The sequence below is a fragment of the Dinoponera quadriceps genome, unplaced genomic scaffold (genome assembly GCF_001313825.1).
Source record: "Dinoponera quadriceps isolate SergipeBrazil2010 unplaced genomic scaffold, ASM131382v1 scaffold1960, whole genome shotgun sequence".
Taxonomy (NCBI): Eukaryota; Metazoa; Arthropoda; class Insecta; order Hymenoptera; family Formicidae; genus Dinoponera; species Dinoponera quadriceps.
In genome coordinates, this window is record NW_014556019.1 from 92,591 (window position 1) to 111,806 (window position 19,216).

The 19,216-nt window shown below is 44.2% G+C and overlaps 2 protein-coding genes across 3 annotated transcripts in view; one reads left to right on the plus strand and one right to left on the minus strand.

Annotated features, from left to right (window-relative positions):
* The window catches only part of LOC106746447 (elongation of very long chain fatty acids protein AAEL008004), a 72,924-nt gene that overhangs the window by 44,946 nt on the left and 8,762 nt on the right, over positions 1-19,216 (minus strand). The gene's annotated exons all lie outside the window — the stretch shown is intronic.
* LOC106746448 (elongation of very long chain fatty acids protein AAEL008004-like) overlaps positions 1-19,216 on the plus strand; it is a 34,282-nt gene that overhangs the window by 3,335 nt on the left and 11,731 nt on the right. Inside the window, exons 1-2 of one of the 2 annotated variants that reach the window (XM_014623054.1) lie at positions 1,968-2,010; positions 15,323-15,663. In XM_014623054.1, the coding sequence (XP_014478540.1) occupies positions 15,325-15,663 (339 nt within the window). In that variant the 5' untranslated portion in view covers positions 1,968-2,010; positions 15,323-15,324. Of the gene's footprint in view, positions 1-1,967; positions 2,011-15,322; positions 15,664-19,216 lie in introns of those variants that run through there. The other variant, XM_014623053.1, reaches the window with a different exon arrangement.

A 19,216-nucleotide genomic window follows, 5' to 3' on the forward strand; every position in this document is an offset into this window, starting at 1 on the left:
AGGGGATCCCCTGGAAAGAAAGAGGATCCCAAATAACTTCATGCGGAATGTACTGGCGGATTCTCAGGTCCAAACGAAACGACTTTTCGTTGACCAAAATTCTATTTAAAGTTGTCCAATTAGCACACCAAGTTGCTCGAGGGGAAATCACGAAATATTACGTGAGTCATGCGGTCCGTTCTTCTTCTACGCTAAACATTCTATTATGCAACTGTACATACCTAAATGTATGGCTATTTGAAATATAACTTATTCAATACTCAAAATTTCTCACCCGATGCCACTGTATTATTGATACTTGTTCTGAGCAGTACATCGCGCCGAAGAAACAATTTATTTCCTGGTCTTTCGAAAAAATTCCTCCTTTCCGCCAGCGTGCGATGCGCAATGTCGGCGTGCCCTATGGAAAATCTCAATGTGGCAACAACGGCGTGCCTGCCAAAAAATGTGCTTTCACATCGGACAAGAAGCCAGGCGCGATTTTTACTTTTCGACTGACGCCGCTCAGTGTGGCACGCGCGTAAATCATCAGAGCGTCGAATTGGAAACCGTGGAATCGCGCGCGCGCGAGCGCCTCGCAATTAAGTTCCCCTAAAAGTTCCGCCGATCGGCCGACGAAGAAAACGGAACTAGCCAAGAGCCGTTGTCGTATGGTAAATATCTTTACGACGTTGTAGTTAATTGTGCCTCGCTTCCTCCGGCAAACCGGAGGCAAACAAAACCCGACCGGGTTGCAATTAACCGCAGCCGTAAATTTCGGGGAAAAAGGTGCGCGCGCGCACGACATCGCGAATCACGTGGACGTGTATATCTCTACTTTCCTCATAAAAGAGAAATGTGGCCGCGATCGATCGTCGGATTTTCTTGCGTCTCCGCCTAGGAGAAAAGCCGATCAACGCGCAATGACTCGGGGAAGCAAGTAGTTCGCTTAGAGCTATTAGGAGGATAAATTAAGATAAGCTAAAAACGTGCGCGATATCATACAGTTGATTCTTCCCATCGATGTTCACGGCTCTTGAATAGACTGACGATCCCTGGCCTCGTGCCGTGATAGCATCTTCCACTCATTCCGGATCGGACGTGAATTTATATTACACAGTAAAAAGCGTTTTACACTACTTGCATTAAAACTTTATTAAAAATCTTACATTTAATTTCTAACACACAGCTGTGTGTGTTAATTTAACATATTATGTTTATATTATCTTGATATTTTGTACTGAGTCGATATTAAACATGTGTAAGTGTTAAAATAACACATTTTATATTCCAGAGCCGTTTAATATATTATAGGTATTAATTTTGTGTTAATTTTTGACACAATACTTGTGATGCTTTTCAACGTATTCACCTTATGTTAAATTAACGCAAAAATTTTTGCGGGCCATTTGGAACACGTGAACTGTGTTAAATTTAACGCAAAATTTTTTACTGTATATGCGAACTGAGAAAGAAAAGTCAGCCGCAGTAGCCAAATTAGTTGTGTAACACCTAATTAGTCGTATGAACACCTGAAACTTTAGCAGCGTAAGCAATTTGAACTGCTGTAGTAGCGAATTATTTTGCCGTAACGGTAAAAACGTCACATGATAGTACGTACAGTGAAATAATTTGCTAGTAACAATGCGACAATTAAAATTATCTGTTAAAACTAAAATTACGCTGTTAAAAGTTATCAATGTTCGTACCTTATAATTCATTTCGTCATTGAAATTAATCTTTTTTCTCCTGCAGCATATGACGCGATCATTTCAACAAATTATGGGAGGCGATAAGAACACAAGGATAGCTAATAGCTCAGTAATTAGCATAAAATCGTTAAAAGCATCGTGTGTATCTAACTGTTCGATGAATAACGCAACAGAAATTATCAAGAAACGGAAATTGTCGAGAAACGGTCGCCAATTTATATGTTTATATAAGGATATATAACGGAGCGTTGGTGCGACATTGTATCCTTCAAATCGTTCTCTAACGGTTCACCCAAGACACTCCCGAGTCACGCGTCTCGTAAGTATCGGTTATACCTCCGCGTAATTGTGCCCGCCATTAATATCCCCCATTGTGTTAACACGATCGTAAATCCATCGCGCGGCTAACCACCGCAATCCGTCGCCGTTTCTAAATAAGTGCCGTCGTTACTTTCGCGAAACGGTGAAAACGCTTCTTAAAAGCTGATACATCTCGAGGCAAGAACACGCTGCGGCGGCAGCGCGAAGAAATTTAACGAATACAATACACCCGCGTGTTCTTTTTTTACATCTCCGGGGAGATAATTACACGATGACGCTTAAACGGAGCGAACGGAGGAAGAAGTTCCGTTCTTCCGCGATATAGCGCGCTCGGTTTCCGGGCCGCGCGGAATGCTGAACAGCGCGGCGCGAGAAACGATCGCTGAGAAAAATCTTGAGAAAAGTTGCGCTTCGCCGGTTTCCGCGGCTCCTCCTCGGCGCAGAGAAGCTTCCAAAAAATGTCAAGATGTCAACTGTTTCTGCTACTTGAACTATTTATTTAGACTCTCTCAATTTAGGGAACTTCTCACTCGATTTCGGCCTCGGGTTGCGATCTGTTGTTGCTTACTTTGCGCCCGTCATCGCGTGTAGGTTACATGTTTCAGTCTGCTGCTTATTTGGCTACTACGATTTTTGCTACTAGGATTTTTCCGTACAATAGTAACTGAGTAAAAAGCATGCGCGTAACGCGTGTCTGTACCGTCCGGTATGGTAGAATTTGGGAAGCGACGCGAACGACACGATTCCAACTGCACGTCGCCGACCAGACATCACGGTCTGTCACAAACACAATGAATATCCTATCTTTAAGCTGTTTTCATAGACGCGTATATACATAGCAGTACTATACTTTACACAATTACACGTATAGTAAAAAGTTTTTCTTACAAATGGCCCATTGAAATTTTAGTGTTACTTTAACACGGAGGAATATGTTAAAAAATACACAAATATATGTCAAATTAATATATTCGCCTTGTTAATATATTAATGTTCTACATATTATTGTTTTAACATATCCATCTTGTTAAAATGACATGAAATTTGGGCGGACCGTTTGTAACGTGAAATTTTTTACCGTGCAGTTATTAACCAGGGGATAAAATTTTCCCCCATACCGACGTCAGAAATAACGCGCAGGTTGCAGGGTCGGAAATGCATGTGTCGGTTTGGGAGATTTTTCATCTTCCCAATATTTCTCTGCGTGCATACGGTGTATTTATTATATGCGATCAGGTGAAAAATACATCTGACCGGACTGTTCGTTTATTGTTCACATATAAATGTCACATAAATTTGAGCTTCAGTACGCGCGTATCTTAATATGTTATAGCGAAGAATATCCCCAGCAGAATCCGAAAGAAACGATCATCTTCTCCGGTAACTAAGTCCGATAATCTTCTCCTGCTCCACTTTCTCCCTTCGGCCACGCGGTCGCATGCTCTCGAATAGTGAACCTCGAAGGTCGCATTGGAGATAAATTCCTTTAAAGGATGACAACGTCGAGAGTCATTCCCGTTGAAATAAGCTGCGCATATGCGAGTAGACGTGTGCCGATATTATATCGCAGCCGGAAGTTCTTACACGGCTGATTTGAAATTTTTTCTCGCGCCTATATTCGAGAACAAACGGCGGAGTGGAAATAGAAAATTAATACGATAAGGGGAGTGGGAACGTGAGATTAAAACGTGAAAGAAATCGCGCGGACGACGGTATCGCGATAGAAATTCATCAACGTCGAACGCGCGAAAATCACTGAAGAAGGCGTGTAACACGTCGCATTAATGGCCGTAGTAGCGTTACCTACTTTAGAACGCTCATCCACCGGCTCTCACCGTTGGTAACACAGAGAACTCAGACGGCGAGAAATTAAAAAATACTCGAGTCACGGGCGAGTCAACGGCGACGATTTAAGGCTAACTATGCGATATTCTGTCGACCGGACCGATCTAACCGTCTGTTCGATCGGATACTGGAATTCTCTCGTCACGTATATTGATTTCTCAAAGGAAGAATTTAATCGATACGAGGCAAAAATATCTCAAGCATTGTAAGTAGGCCGAGTATTTCATTCACCGCAGACATTTGTAGACGCGTTTTCTTATCTTTCGGTAGTCTCGACTTGTTCGAGTGCAAAAGTTAAATAGTATAGAATGGGATAGAATAACGGTTTATAATAACATAGGAGATATCTCACTCCTAACGCGAGGTAACATACATAGTTATAGAATGAAACAAGAAAAGTACAGATAGTCGTCGCAGAAAAATACAATAAGTATCGGAAGGAAGGGAAAGTCGGGGAAGAGGGAAGGAAAGTAAAAAGAAACAAAGGTGAAGCGAAGAAGATAATACGAAAGTACACGGATTTTGAGCAGAGTGGAAAGAGAATTAGTGAATAAAGGAGATGAGATCAATAATGACAAGATGACAAATAAACATTGATGACATCGAAATACAATATAAATGGTGCACAAAAGTTTTACATATTTAAGCAATCTTGAAATATTACAACGGGGACATAAATTAATAACTTTGTATTCGATTCATTTGCTTATCGAGCAATCGCGAGAAGATAACAATAAAAAGGGAAGAGAAGAGAAAAGTCGAAAACTCTGTGCGAAGTCAAAATTGGCGACAAAATTGGCAGAGAGATCAATGCCTCACTTATTTGCAGATACGAGTGCATACGTGCGCGCGATAATTTCGCGAGATGAAGCGAAGGAAGAAAGAAGCAAATAGGAATCTCTGCTCACAAGACGCTCGGTAGGAGACAAAATTATCCTTTTTGTCGCACTCACGGCGTGCATAAACGTACACGGATTAACAGTAGACTCGGATGTGCCGTCCTGACACGCTTGTAATCCGGTCGCTACGTGCACCGGCCGTTGATTTCCTGCGATTACGACTAGGCTAATTCCCGAGCGATACGCTTTTGTCCGGCGAATTCGACTAATTAATCACTTACAGCAACCTGTAAGCTCGATACCATCCGATCCTCGTCGCTGAGCATTAAGTGAACACGAGACGGATGAGAAAATCGTAGGCAACGTGAAGCCTCGAGCGGGGAATCCCGAAGCGAGAGGGAGAAACGCGGTAGTTTCGCGACATCGACCAATGCTTCGCATCGAGACATCCGCGTAATCGCGCCGAGAAATTCGCGATCCCGATCTCGGCCGGGAGATACGTTATCACGGTGATCGGTAATCCGGTGCGGATTCGATTTAACGGCGAGGCGGAAAAGAATGCGCGTGCGGTTTCGCTCGGAACAAAATTCCGCGATCTCGCGATTCGCGACGCGAGTCCTGAAAGTAAGAAGGAGCGCGCGCGAGAGAGGGAAGAGGAAGAGTCGCGCGAGAAAGGATGACAATTACGGGATATGGACCGACGCGGAGAAACCTCGCGGGGAGGAAGGGGAGGGGGGGGGAGGATAAGCGGGGAGAACGGGTCGTGTTCTGCGTGGACGCGATACCACGGCGATCTCGGCGAGCCCGTGGCTGTGGTAACGCGATATACGACTCGCGGATCGCGGCTGATCGGCAATTAACTGGACGGGGACGACCCACTTACCCACTAAACTCGAAGAGCCATCCGCCCGCCGCCACCGCCGCGTTACCTTCGTCATCGTCATCGGAATTCTCTCTCATTGAGAGAACCGCCGGTAGAAGCCAACGGCACCGGTACAACGTTTCTCTCTTTCTCTTTCTCCTCCTCGCCTCCGGCACCTTCACCCGATATCCCACCCTCTTTATCTCGCACTCTCGCGGCCGCGCGGAACTTTCTCTACAGCGGGTACCGTTCGATCCGTGGACCATCTGCGGCTGGCGCCGAGCGCGACGAGACGAGACGGCACGAGAGCGACCGAGCGAGACGTGTTTCGCCGTTTCGCCGAGATTCACGTCGAATGCCGCGCGCGCTCGCGCCTTCCTTGACCTTGTCGGATCCGTTAGAGATGGCTGTTTCTCAATCGGAATTAACGGCTCTCGCGGCTAATTTGTCTCATTTTCTATTCCTGTATCCCGAATACGGGCCCGACTTTCGAACGCCAAAATTTTCATATCCGTCACGTGGAGGGCCACGTGACAGTGACCGAAACGAGACGGGAGACGAGAACGCAAAATCGTATTTCGGGTGGTAACGGGACGTGTTCGAAGACGCATATGGTGCTTCATCCGTGCTCGTTCCTATCGACTTATTGATTAAACCTTGACCTGAATTTTAATCAGGTCGCCTAAATTTAATTCTGCCGGGGGGGATTTTTTAATTATATCTACGTGCCCAGAGAGTTAAGACACTTTAAAAACATTATAAGAACGGTTTTGAAACGATAAATCTAAACAGCTTCTCTGAGACGTTTTTTAGCTGATTGTTAGTTTTTTAGTGAATGTTAGCTGGATAGGCAAGTTATATGTTGTTTATATGATACACGGAATTTTTTTTCAAGAGAAAGGATAAATTAGTCCAAGTTGGTTTAAACTATAAAATATATAAAATAGTTCATGTATTTCAGTGAAATTTTAGTGTTAATTATGAAGATAATTTAATATTAAATAATTTAATATTAAAAAGTGAAAAGTTGATATATATATATGCTGGTAGTACAGAAATTTTATCATCTATGGGACTTGAAACGAGAAAAGGCAATGTTCCTTGGTTCGTGATTATAATAGACACAATATGCGTAATATTTATTTTTTTATCGGTATTAAATCAAATTCTCCGAGTCTACTATTCATTTTTTATGGCATCGTAAATTCCATTCTTTAATCCATTCTTTAAGGTCTGGCCAATAAACCAAATGGTCGAATGTATCGAAATGCCGCTGCACTGAGAGAAAAATATTTCGTGTCTGTAACTGTAATTATCATAATGAGAGAATTACAGTTCAGAAGAATCATTTATTCAGTAAGTTTCACTAATAGTATCAGTGATAACAACTTACATGCGCATTACTACTGTTATTTTTCTGATTAAAACCGTAGAAAGGGTATAATCGAGGCTGAAGGTAACTATAATTTCTCTCGGTGTGGATTACACTTTCCGTTACATCTACACTCAACGTTATATCGACTTGGAGAAATCATATTTGTTCGTCGAACTATTTTTCGAGTTTCTCTTGTGAGCGTGCTCAGTCCTGTCCCGGAACCGGATTTTGCAATTGAAGCCCCAAAAATGTGTGATAAATGAAAATACGGATTCGTGTTGCGCTCCAGGTCGTACACTCGCGTGCATATGTTATCGAGAAACAATCTAAAAAATAACGAGCTTCCGATGAATCTACTCCACTCTCCCTTGATTCTCTTCGCTCCTGTTCATAATGTGGTGACACGCACCTACGCGCCGGCAAATTCATTAATTCTCAATCAGGGAGGCGCGCCTTAATAGAGAAGATCCGTGTGCATAATACTTTCACTCGGGTAATCTAGAAATACTCGTAGAAATTTAACCCAGATCCTCGATCAACAGTGCGACGCAACGCAATTCTTCTCCTCCTTCCTCTTGTTCTTTTCTTTCCCATTGCGTAATTCCAATTTAGCAACATTGACATCTATCTCGCACTCGGCCCGTGATAATAAAACACGTATTCAGAGCGACGGCACGTCGTGATTTCGTTGCGGAATGCCACGCAGAAGAAGGTTGCGCACGCAACCCCGAGGTCTCCGTTTCGAGACAATGCACGTACGCAATGCGTACATGTTCGGGTGTGCGGCAAGAACGATTGTAAAAGCCGTCCGTAAAATCAATAGAAAAAGGCGAAGGGCCACGCAACGACATTGAGCAACCTTCTCGGGGCAGTCGCGTATAACCGTTACTCCAGTTTTCGCGGTCTGGCACTGCAATATCAATTACGCAAACGCGAGCTCCCCGGTCTCTCTCAGGTAGAGCGCCGCGCGCGATGACCAAATCGCGGCTCGTTTGCTTTTCTGGTCTACTTGCCGGCCCATCCCCCGTGTCTAAGGGGATTCCTAAGCGCATTTCGATCCTCGCGTGCATGAATCAGACACGATGTAAGAAGCGTGATAAAACGAGGCACGCTGTATCCTACACCTGTAATTCAGCGAGATCAGCGTGCGGATAACAAGCCTCGGCAACGCTCGCTCGGTGTGAAGGAACGATCTCGGAACAGCAACCAGTGCGTTTAGATTACATCGGGGATTTCAACACATTGTTGATCGATTATTCATTCGATTATTTGAGGGATAGCTCTTACTTGAAAAAAAAAATAACCTCGCGTTTCGTTAATTGAATACTTCCGGCCGATCCACGAATTATCCCCTGGTAGAAATTAAGTCTCGCATAGAAAAATTCTCGGGATCTAATTGGGATTCTTAAGTCGGACTTTCAGAACAATTGTGGACTCTAATTGGGAGATCTACGCGAATTCTGATTAGAAATGTAATGTTTCGAACGCGATTTTAACCGGGAAGCACGAATAGATCTTATTTTCCGCATAGAAAATTTCTTGGTCCAATTCGGCCTCACAAAATAATGATGAATTCCAGTTGGGCAATCTTTTCCCAAGGATTTTTTCTAGCCTCCATCTTGCGCTACGATCGAACGAAATGATTCAAGTATTTATACTTTACACGCTACGAGTGCGCTAATAAACATAGTAACGTGAAAAATCATCGAGAGAAAGAAGCTTCGTCTCATGTTCGGGATATGAATGGAATTCCAAATTGGCGTAGGATAACGGGATTTTGGGATAACGGACATTTTAATCGGAATCTGTGCTGCGTATGGGAAAATCTGAGACAATTTCTATGTGGGTGTCTACTTACAAGGCAGTAAATATGTATTTCATGTCGTTACCGAGCAGTAATGTAACTTCTCCTAGTGACTAAATAATGGCTTAGTTTACACCGATCACTTGATACGCGTATTAACTCATTATTAGATTATCTTGACATCCGCTTAAAGTAGAACCAAGCCAACACGATACGTCTTTTCGATGCATATTATACCAGTTTGATACGTCGTCGTACACATGCACCGTCAAGATATTCTGGTAGAAAGTTGATACGTGTATCAAGCGATCGGTGCAAACTAAGCTAATAGCCAAGATATATAAATAAACGGATAGTTGAATAAAAGAAATTACAGCTACGAGATGAAAAATCGTAACTAGTTCGCCAGGCAGTAATGTAACGATCACTTCTATTCTTTAAGATTTTTATGGAATAACGTACGATCTTTTTTATTTGCTGCTTTATTTTTATATGCTATATGACGGATTGCAGTTAGCAAATTAGTATAGCAGTTAGATTATATATTCTTAAATAGACATTATTCTATCATAATGAATATGTAACGGCTGAACAACGATTAGATCACAAAACGGATTTTATATTTGAATAACTCAGATTCAGTCAGAACAGACTCACGAGAAATAATTCTCTCTCCACGGATGTAGAAAAACTAAATGACTTTAATAATTATTAATTATTCTCCTTTTAAATTCAAATCTGTAAACTGTTGTTACGTTCTATCGCGTGAAGGTTGCTCACAATAAAGAGACAAATACTGAAGTATACGATATTTATTAGTAACAGATATACATATATAAAAAAATATAAAATTATTTCTGACCACGAGGACGGTATTTCTCTTAATTTACACGTCTCTGTTTTTAAGTGTACGTTTGATAGTTTTCCGTCTGTGATCATGTTGCGTTTCTCAGATTAAGAACCAGCAGTAGTCGGCCATCATATTTTCATCCCACCTGCCTTCTCTCCATTTCTTTTATGTCCTGGTGAAATCTTTCACCTTGTTTTTCGTTAAACTCATCAGTTTTCTGGAAAGTAATCTAGATTGGAAAATAAAGGAAGTACAACTTAAAATACTCATGTTACATCCCAGTATATAAAATTTGTCAAGCACCTTCTGAAGAATATTATAATAACATAACTATTATAATATGAATTTTATAATAATATATAATATAATATAATATTATAAAACGTCATATTTTGCAGAGATTTTACATTTATTCAAATCACCTTAAGTTAGCTTATGCAACGAAACAAACTTCAACAAGTGCTCAGTCTCTGTATCGTATTCGTTTCGAATGATTGACTGCTTTTAACCTACCATGAGTGAGGCGGGAGGGGTGAATTCGTCCAGATGCTTCAACAAACTGAAGCGAATCATTCTCTGCGGGAACACTAGAACTCTTTCTTTCTCAATACCTTCATCATCCCTATCTGCGCATTGCAAGCACGTTCTATTCCCGCAATCACGTGTACCAGAATTTCTGACCGGTTTTGCCTGGTTAGGAAAAGCGCGCCACTTCTCGTGAGTTAATTGGGACCTATCACTTCGATATTCAGAATAAGAACGTGATTGCCTATAAAAAGAATTTTGCTGAAAGAAAAATGCTCCCCATTTTTCCCCCGCTCGATTTTGTACACAATTTTGGCGTCAGGTTGAAGTACTCGCGCTAGAACGTGATACTAACAAATATATATGTTTTAAGATGTAGCCGTTTACCGTTTCAGAGGAAATGGGCTGTAAAAGTTTCAATCCCGACTGATGAAATAATCGCCGGAATAGTCAGAATTGAAATCTTTGGAGCCTGTTTTCTCTGGAACGGTAAATCGCTACACCTTCAGACACGCGTACATTTGTAACCGGCTTGTGGTGAATACTTTAATATCAAATTGGGTAGAAATATTACTTATGGGCATTCGGCACGGTACATGTTACACTCGCTCGGCAAATCGGTCTTCGAAGCCGATCTTCGAGCGAGGCGACGGGAAAGTCATCGAAAGAGCGTCCGTAAAGAACTCGCGAAGACGTTCCAATTTCTCATGCGTGCTTCCTCTTCGAGAAGTCCGTCCCGTTTCTACGTTATTTGGAAAGTAAAGTCATTAGCCGGCATCGCATGAAAATTGCGCAAACTCGCGACTAAACGAAGGATATTCCGTTTGTCGGTAGCATCCTTTGAAGAATATTTACGTGCAGCCTGTGACATCGCGATGACGCCGAGATTACCGGACGATCGACCTCGTAAGCCTCGATCAAGCGCTGCAAATCGTCTTCTCTCGCCGGCGGGAAAAGTGCAATCGCCGAAACGGTCGCGGTTACGTCGCAAGTACGGAAATCGCGAGTACATCGAGCGTCACAAATCGCAGAAGATGTCATCGCGGATGTCATCCTGGCGTATTACCGTTCAACAAGCCGCTGTGTCTCTCGAAATGACGGTGGGAGAGAGAAAAAGTCGCGCCGAAAGTGGAAAGCGTCCGAAAGGGGGGCCGGTTACGCGCGTGCCTAAATCAGGCGCGGAAGAGAAAATCGCTCGACGGTGCAACGACGACGATTTAAGGGATTACGTCTGCCCATCCGTCTGGTCATCGTTGTCGCGCGTTTGTTACGGCGCGAAAATCTGCGTCGCTCATCGATGATAACGACAGGCACCCTACGTGTCGCGGAGCCACGAAAAGCGCGCCCGCAACCTAATGACCACGCGGAAGAGCGCGATTACGAAATCGACGATTTCCTTGGTGCGATGGACGCGACGAGAAAGTGTCATACTCGGGTCTCAACGCTGTCCACGGAGGATGACGGCGACCAGGACGAGGAGGAGTGCGACAGTCACAGTGACGAGTCTTAAATCTCGATAAGTGTTACGACGGCAACGGAACGACGTTCGACACGGACAACACCGGATTACGTGAGAGAGGTTTATTTATCGCGCGATGTTCGCGGGCGATTACGTGTGTAACTGCCGTTAAACTCGCGCCAGACCAGTCTCCCCCGGACGATTTAGTTACAGAACCGATTCCCGAGGCGACTTCTCGCCTGGAGACCGCCGGCCCGTATGGGAATCGTCCTGAAGACCGGCGAAAAGTACCAATTCAATACTGAAATGTGGATTTCACGTCGCGATATCGATCGTCTTGAATAGGAAAGCAGGAGAACTTTGCGAACGTTTCGAGGACATTCTTCTTTTTCGTAAACATGCGACTCCTCACCAACAATATTCCACGGTATATTCATAAAATATTCGATTGCAATATTCTGAAATTGACAACATTCTTATTTCATACAAATATTCATACGATATTTTGTTGCTACCTGAGCAGTATTGTCTCCCGAGTCTCTCCCGTTGCCATCATTCCAGTATTCCACCAATATCAAGTCGATATTGGCGTCTAAAACTATTCGCTAGAAATCGGTACTGAGTCAATATCTCGCTGGTAATTATTTCTTACTTACCGGGCAACGACAAGCTGCTTCTCGTCGAGGCTACCTTTGTCGCCTTTGCGCGATTGCGATCCGTCTCGAGATACATAAACGGATATATTTGGATATAGCACGCGATAGTAGAGCATGACAAGTGAATCGAGACTGGTGCACGTTGCGATGCGCCGAGATCAAGGGGTTAATCCACTCGCGCATCCATTAATTCGCGCCTGCCTGGCATTGAAGTCTCCCGCTCGAAAGTTTCGGCTTCCAGAGGATGTCGAGAAATCGCTGATTAGAAATCAGCGTCCGTTAGTCTCCGACGTCGAATTAACAATGATGCCGCGATATATCAAGGAACCCGGTGATACGCACATCTGTTCGCTCTGGCCGACCGGGGAAGATCTGAAAATATCCCTCGCCGATTTCGACGAGACTCGTGAAGTACATTTACCTCATTTATTTACAGGAATTCACTTCCCTTATACAATAAATAATATTTAATTGTTCATATCTACAGAAATATGTTTCCAGCAATATGTCGTGAGAGAGTCGAGAATGGAAAACGCATTTTTTTTAAATAGAGGAAAAGAGCACGAAAACTGACACGGGTGCGATGAATCGACGTAAATCGACTATGTTTCTCAGCTAGTAAAGTACGAAACTCCGTCGAACGGAACATGAATTTCGTCTACTGTAGACAGCAGTTGGAGCTGAAGCGGCAGTTTCTGCGTGCAAGCGCGTTTGGTTGTGTTGTTGCAATAGGTTTAAGTAATCTCTCGAATTTAATTCCGTATATTCGTTGGTGAGCTAACATTTTTGAAATCGTGAAATGTAAATTCCTTATAGTGAGCAAAAGTTCGATACGCTCCGTAACTATGTATTTAGATTTCCCGAAAATTGCATACTTTTCGAAAAACCATTTTTGCGAATTTCGAAATGTTCTTAAGGGCACAAGAATGAAAAAGAATTTCACGCCGACGCGTGACGAAGTTATCTCCCGAAATCGTATTTTCGTGATACGGATCGTGAACGCGCCGCGCTGTAAGTAGATGCAGACGCGCCGCGTCGTACGTGCGGGTCAGGCACAACGCGCCCGCGACTACTTACGGCATTGAATTCCCATTGAATTCGCAACCCTCTCTGGCATCGTTCTGTTGACTCGAAGAACGCAGTTGATTTATTGACTCATACGGGAAATGAAAAGGAGGAGTGACGTGAAAAGAGATGATACGAGTAGGAGAAGGAAGAGGAAGAAGGAGGAGGAAAAAGAAAGGAAGAAAGAAAAGAGAAGACCGGTTTACATACATATATAAAACCGTGCAGCGAAAGCGCGACACGACGATGAGACCACGATAACGCCGGCGATCTTTCTGACCCGTTGCGTTCCACGTAGAAGTAAAGTTTGTTTTGATCGACGATTAGAATTACATGTGTGTGTGTGTGTGTGTGTAATCGAGCTCGGCGACGTGAACGGAAAGAGTCATCCAGGTGTCCCGGTCGATTATGGAATCGTACTTCTCGCGGAGCCCGATTACACCGGCTTCCTGCGCGATAACGGAGGAAATTTCTTTCGTCTCGTTTGCGATTCCGTTGGCTATCAGTTAGCGACGTGATCCGATAGGCAACACAATATCTAAAATCGGGACATAAGAGCTGTGTAAAAGGTATTTTGAAGACGTCTTAAAGGCATTTGTACGTAGGAGCTCTGAGAGGTGTTTTATCTCCCGGTTTTAGAAGTTGCGTTCGTTTGGGGAGTCTCTCCGCGGACCAGGAGTAATTTTACATATTTATGTAGAGAAGTGTGTAAGGAATTAAATGTGTAAAAATATATAGTTACTTCTTAAACATTTGTATGCGCGTTATAAGATTTTACACACACAGGGGGGAGTTAGTTAAAGGGGTAAATTGACTGATCGACTATCTCTGCTATTTTCTAACAGATGACAAAATCGAGCGAACAGAGATTTCAAACATATCAAAGATAGTTATATCCCTATTTGCTGGATTCTGCGATCTGTTAGAAAACAAGAGAAATATTCAATTAATATATTTACCCCTTTAACCAACCCTTAAGCCCCGGTCTCCCCTAAGTGTGTGAAAAAATTACATTACGTATACGCTGCAAACCTAAGTGCGTAATTTTTGCACATTTATGTATGTAAAATCATAGCAGTAACACGCGTACAAATGAAGAGTAACAGCATGATTTTACCCACATAAGTGCGTAAAATTGCATACATTGGATTTATAGTGTAATGAATTCGCGCACTTCTTTTTATCATTCTTATTACTTTCGAAGATACACGAGATCGACTTCAAGAACACATGACGCGCCCGCGACGTTCGACTCTGTCTTCGCGAGCAGTTTCCTGTGTCACGTGTGTCGACTCGTGCAAGTCGACTCCTGTCGTTAGAACGTAGCATGGACGTCATAGACGTGACCGGTTATTCATTTGTCTCCTCACCGTCGAGGCGAAGAATTCCCGGCGCCTCGCTATTTATTATTCTTGCCACATTCTATATCGAGAAAAACATGAGGGAAAAAATCTGTTAATATTCCGCGGAGCAATAATAACAAGTAAACGTGTGCTTGTTAATCTCGCTCGATCGGAGCGCTCTAAATGCTTTTTTCTCTCCTTCACTTTTTTTCCCCTCCTATTTTAATATTCAACCTGATAAATAAACCTGCTCATGCGTTACACGTGTCTCCGCTGTAAGATCCTTACGAGAAGAGACACCTGATCAAGCGTATCTAAATGACTGATAAATGTTCCGATTAATCGATGACTGATTAATGATATCTTGTCTAATTGGTGGAACGTGTGTTACTGGCGAGTTACTGGCATTGAACTGATCCGACATTATCAGTTGACAATCAAAACATACGCATCAGTCACTGATCGCAGCTGCCTTTTTTCCCCCGACGAATGAATGCTGTATCGACTTTCCGGGATCGGCATTGACCCGTAAGGTCTCTTCGGTCCCTGCGCGAAAGCCGGACTCCACGAGTGCGCAGAATTCCTTTAATCTGCCGCGAGGCAATTGAGCACGTGTATCCTGTGCATGCTATCGGTGTGCATCGTGTTCGCTGCGAGACGAGACTGAACGTTGGCTTACATTTCCAGAAATGGCGTCGGCGGCAGCGGAATTAGTGGCGGAGAGAGAGCCGGAGTTGAGGATCGAGATGACGGACGTGAACAGGACGTTCGTGGGCGCTCAGGGCTTGGTGAAGATGGCCTTGGACCAGTACACAGAGATCCTCACGACGGCCTCGGACCCACGTGTCAATGATTGGCCGCTCATGGACTCGCCGGTCCCGACCATCCTCATCGTGCTCCTCTACATGTACCTCGTCGTCATACTTGGCCCGCGTATGATGGTCAACAGAAAGCCGTACAAACTGAGAATAATCCTCGTGGTGTACAACGCGTTCCAGGTCATCTTCTCGTTGGGGATGCTGTACGAGGTGAGAGGGCCCTTGCCTTTTCGGAAATTGAAGGACCGTCCACGACGGCCGTGAAGTACAGCGGTGGGATGTAGGAAGTGACGAGCTGATTGACCAGTCGGATTCTTACAGCCCGTGAATAATTGACTGTCGTTGGTCAATCGGCTTATTACTTACGTCTTATTGCGTGCTTTACGGCTGTAGATACTCGTTTACTCACCACGATGGGCGATCAACGAATCGTCATCGCGCGCGAATTTCGAAGACGCGAGATCGTCGGATAAATGACGGAGTGTACGAGATGACAATCGGAGGAATCGGGCCAGCAGATGCTTCCGGGTGGGAAATGCGCGAATTAGAAAACGTGCAATTTGCGGCCGCGCAACCCCCCTGGGCAGGAAAAACGGAGAGAACGTAAGAGCAGGGGAGAGAAAATGGCTGGGAGAAAGGAAGAGAGGAAAAGAGAGTGTGGCACGTGCGTGGTGTGTGTATGCGCGCGCATCCGCACGCTCGCGAGAGTTCCAACGACCTTCCGAGAGTCACCCTTGACTTTCGCGTCTTATAACCACGTCATTAGATTCGCTGTTAAAATAAAATCTACGGGGCGCGAAGTTCACGAGCGCGCGACGGCGATCCGCCGGGATACACGGACTTGTTGAACGATCGAAGCGGTCGAGCAGGTTCTTCCTCGTGAGTGATATAGGTCACGATGCAAGTGTACCGTGAACGCGTCTAGTTGAGAAGGAGCGGATCGCGACGGAGAAGTCTTCGCGAAGTATCGAAGCAGACGACGAGAGAGCGAGCGAGCGAGCGCGCGCTTCTCGTTCGCGCGAGATTAGCGCGGCCGACAAAGTGTGACGGTGAAAGGAGACGAATAGAATATATCGCGTAATCATTGACAAAGATCGAGGAGGAAACCACGGCCTAGAACTCCCCCTTACCGCTGCCGCGGATTTTCTTATTACGACGCCGTTAATCATGCGAGTAATCATTTTCAGCGTAAGGCACCGCTTAATTAGGCCGCTCTCGCGTGATCACGCTCGGCATTACGCGGGACAATTGAGTTTCCTTAAGCGGTGTCCTCAATGAGAACTTAAAGCGGCGTCTACAGCGAGAATTTCAAGCGTGGAACACAAGCTTCGGATCTTAAGCCGTGAGAAATTGACCAATCGATTATTCTTCTCACATTCGGCTGTGATCGGATGTCAATTTCTCACGGCTTAAGGCATGAAGCTTAAGCCTTGCGCCTGAAATTTTCATTGTAGACGCCGCTTAAGGTGGAAGAATTAAACTTGAAGCCTTAAAGCCGAGAAATTAACCAATCCCGATCGATTATTCTACTCGCATTCGACCGTGATCGGTCAGTTTCTTACGGCTTATAGGTCAAATCTCGCGTCCTAAATTCTCATTGTGGATACCGCTTTATATATCGCTATTTTAATGCCGCTTCGCTAAAGATACAATTCGATTTCTTTAAATATCGGTGATTAAACGCGCTCGCGTTTTTTTCCCCTTCGTTCTTCGCGATTTACCATTAATGAATCGGTCAATAAGACTTGCGTGAGCGGCCGAAGCCGATCTTGTCAGTTTATTAGCGAATCGCCTGAATGGTTTAAGACAGTTAATCCGTGACATTACCGTTAGAAAGACGATGTTTGACACAATATGAAGGAACTTGACAAATCTGTGCTGAATGATTGTAAACATGATTCGTGATGTACAGTTTTGATACTGTTGCAATGGAATATAAAGTCGAACGTAAGAGTAAAAACTGTAAGAGTAATCTTGCTGCTAGAATTCAAAGCGTAAATGTCGAGGGTCGTTTTCGAACCTGTGACATACGTAGACAATTTGACTTTTATTATCTCAGCTTTGGGACGGTCGGTATTTTGCTGAATTTACATACGTTTGGATCGAGTCTCGATCAATATTCAAAATTTGTCAAAATTTGGAAAAATTCCTAAGAAGATTAATTTATAGACCGATAAATTTATAGACCAGATGCCTTAAATACTTTGTCATCGATGAGTCAACGAGTAAACGAGCGCGTGATCGTTTCGATGCAAAACCACACGATCAAAATTCGACGATCGATAATAGAAAGTGAAAAAAGAGGTGTATATTCGCGCGCGTTGCTTTAATCCGGCGTGACATTTTCATTCCTCCTTTATTAATCTTTCGAAGGCCTCTTTGCCAAAATGGCAAAGGTTAGCACAGGCATTGAGTAAGATTCGCCGCGAGTCGCCATGACAGTTTCTGGATTATCAACGTAGATTCGCGTGTCTCGGGCCACTTGCACCGTGCTGTGCAAATCATCGTGCCCGTTGATAAAAATGAAAAGTCGATGGAAATGCCGGTCGGGAGGCGGCGTGTCGGGAGGGGCCGCGAATCGATCGGAGCGAGCACATTAGATCTGCTCGTGAATTCGAACGTAAAATTTCGACGTAAAGTTTCGAACGAGTTTCCTTGTCGCGAACCCGAGCGGTAAACTACTTAATTGCAAGAACTGAAACGCAACAGCGCAAGAATCGAAATTTCTTCGCAATACCGCCGCCCTTACTGCGCGCGCGGGCTATAATTTGTCGATAATTCGGTACTCGGTGAGCTTGAGTCTCGCAGATTTTCCATAATTCCGGATCTTTAGGCGGTGACACGTGACGTAAGTAATTGCACAACGAAATTTTCCCATTAGATACCCGCCTGTGTGACGTCAGGCTGACGCCTGGCTGTCCAAATAAGCATTCCGAGGGTGTCAGTGTCTCCAAACGCCGGTATCACGGTATAAATAGGAGCGATGAGGACCGCAAGATGGATCGCGGTGAAGTCCCCGTGAAATGTAAATTGGCAAAACTAGCCGATTACACATGTTTGCTTCTCTACGACAGATGTACGGTCTCGCTTCATAGCCTTGACCTACTCGCAGCCGTCGCGAAGCGAGGCTTAGAATGTCTCGAACGATGCTGAGTAAAATATATATATACGCACGCGCGCACACACACACACGCGAGATCGATTTGCGAAATTGCAACGGTGCAACATAAGTAGCAGTTTTTCATTCGAAAAACAACGACGCGTTGGTGCAACACGGTGCCGACAGTCGTTTGCTAATAATGACCAATCGACCAGATTGGTCAGTCAGGGTATCGCGCGCGAACAGGCAATGAAACATAATCGCAGGAAATATGAAGACTGTAGTATTGCCAAAGTTGAAACTCGCTAGTTATTACCCAATCGGACTGCGAGCTCGCGCGCGCGTTTAGCAACGCTCTCGAGACACCCTATTTTCGACTTTCCACGAAAATGCCAAGCCTCGTTTATTTACGTTTGGTCACGGCGCACATGAGATCGATATAATAGAGCGGGATATCGCGCGGGAGGTCAAATGAGAAACGAATTTTCACGCGCAATGGAATGAATAATGAACGGTTGCATCTCGCTACGCGAACGCGAAAGTTAACGTCCGCAGACGCGCGGCGACCAACCGCAGTTCTCCGTCGATTTCTGTTAGAGAGTCGGCCGACCGGGCTTTTTGCAGAAATAAAATGGAACAGATTCTTAAGACAATTTTCTACCA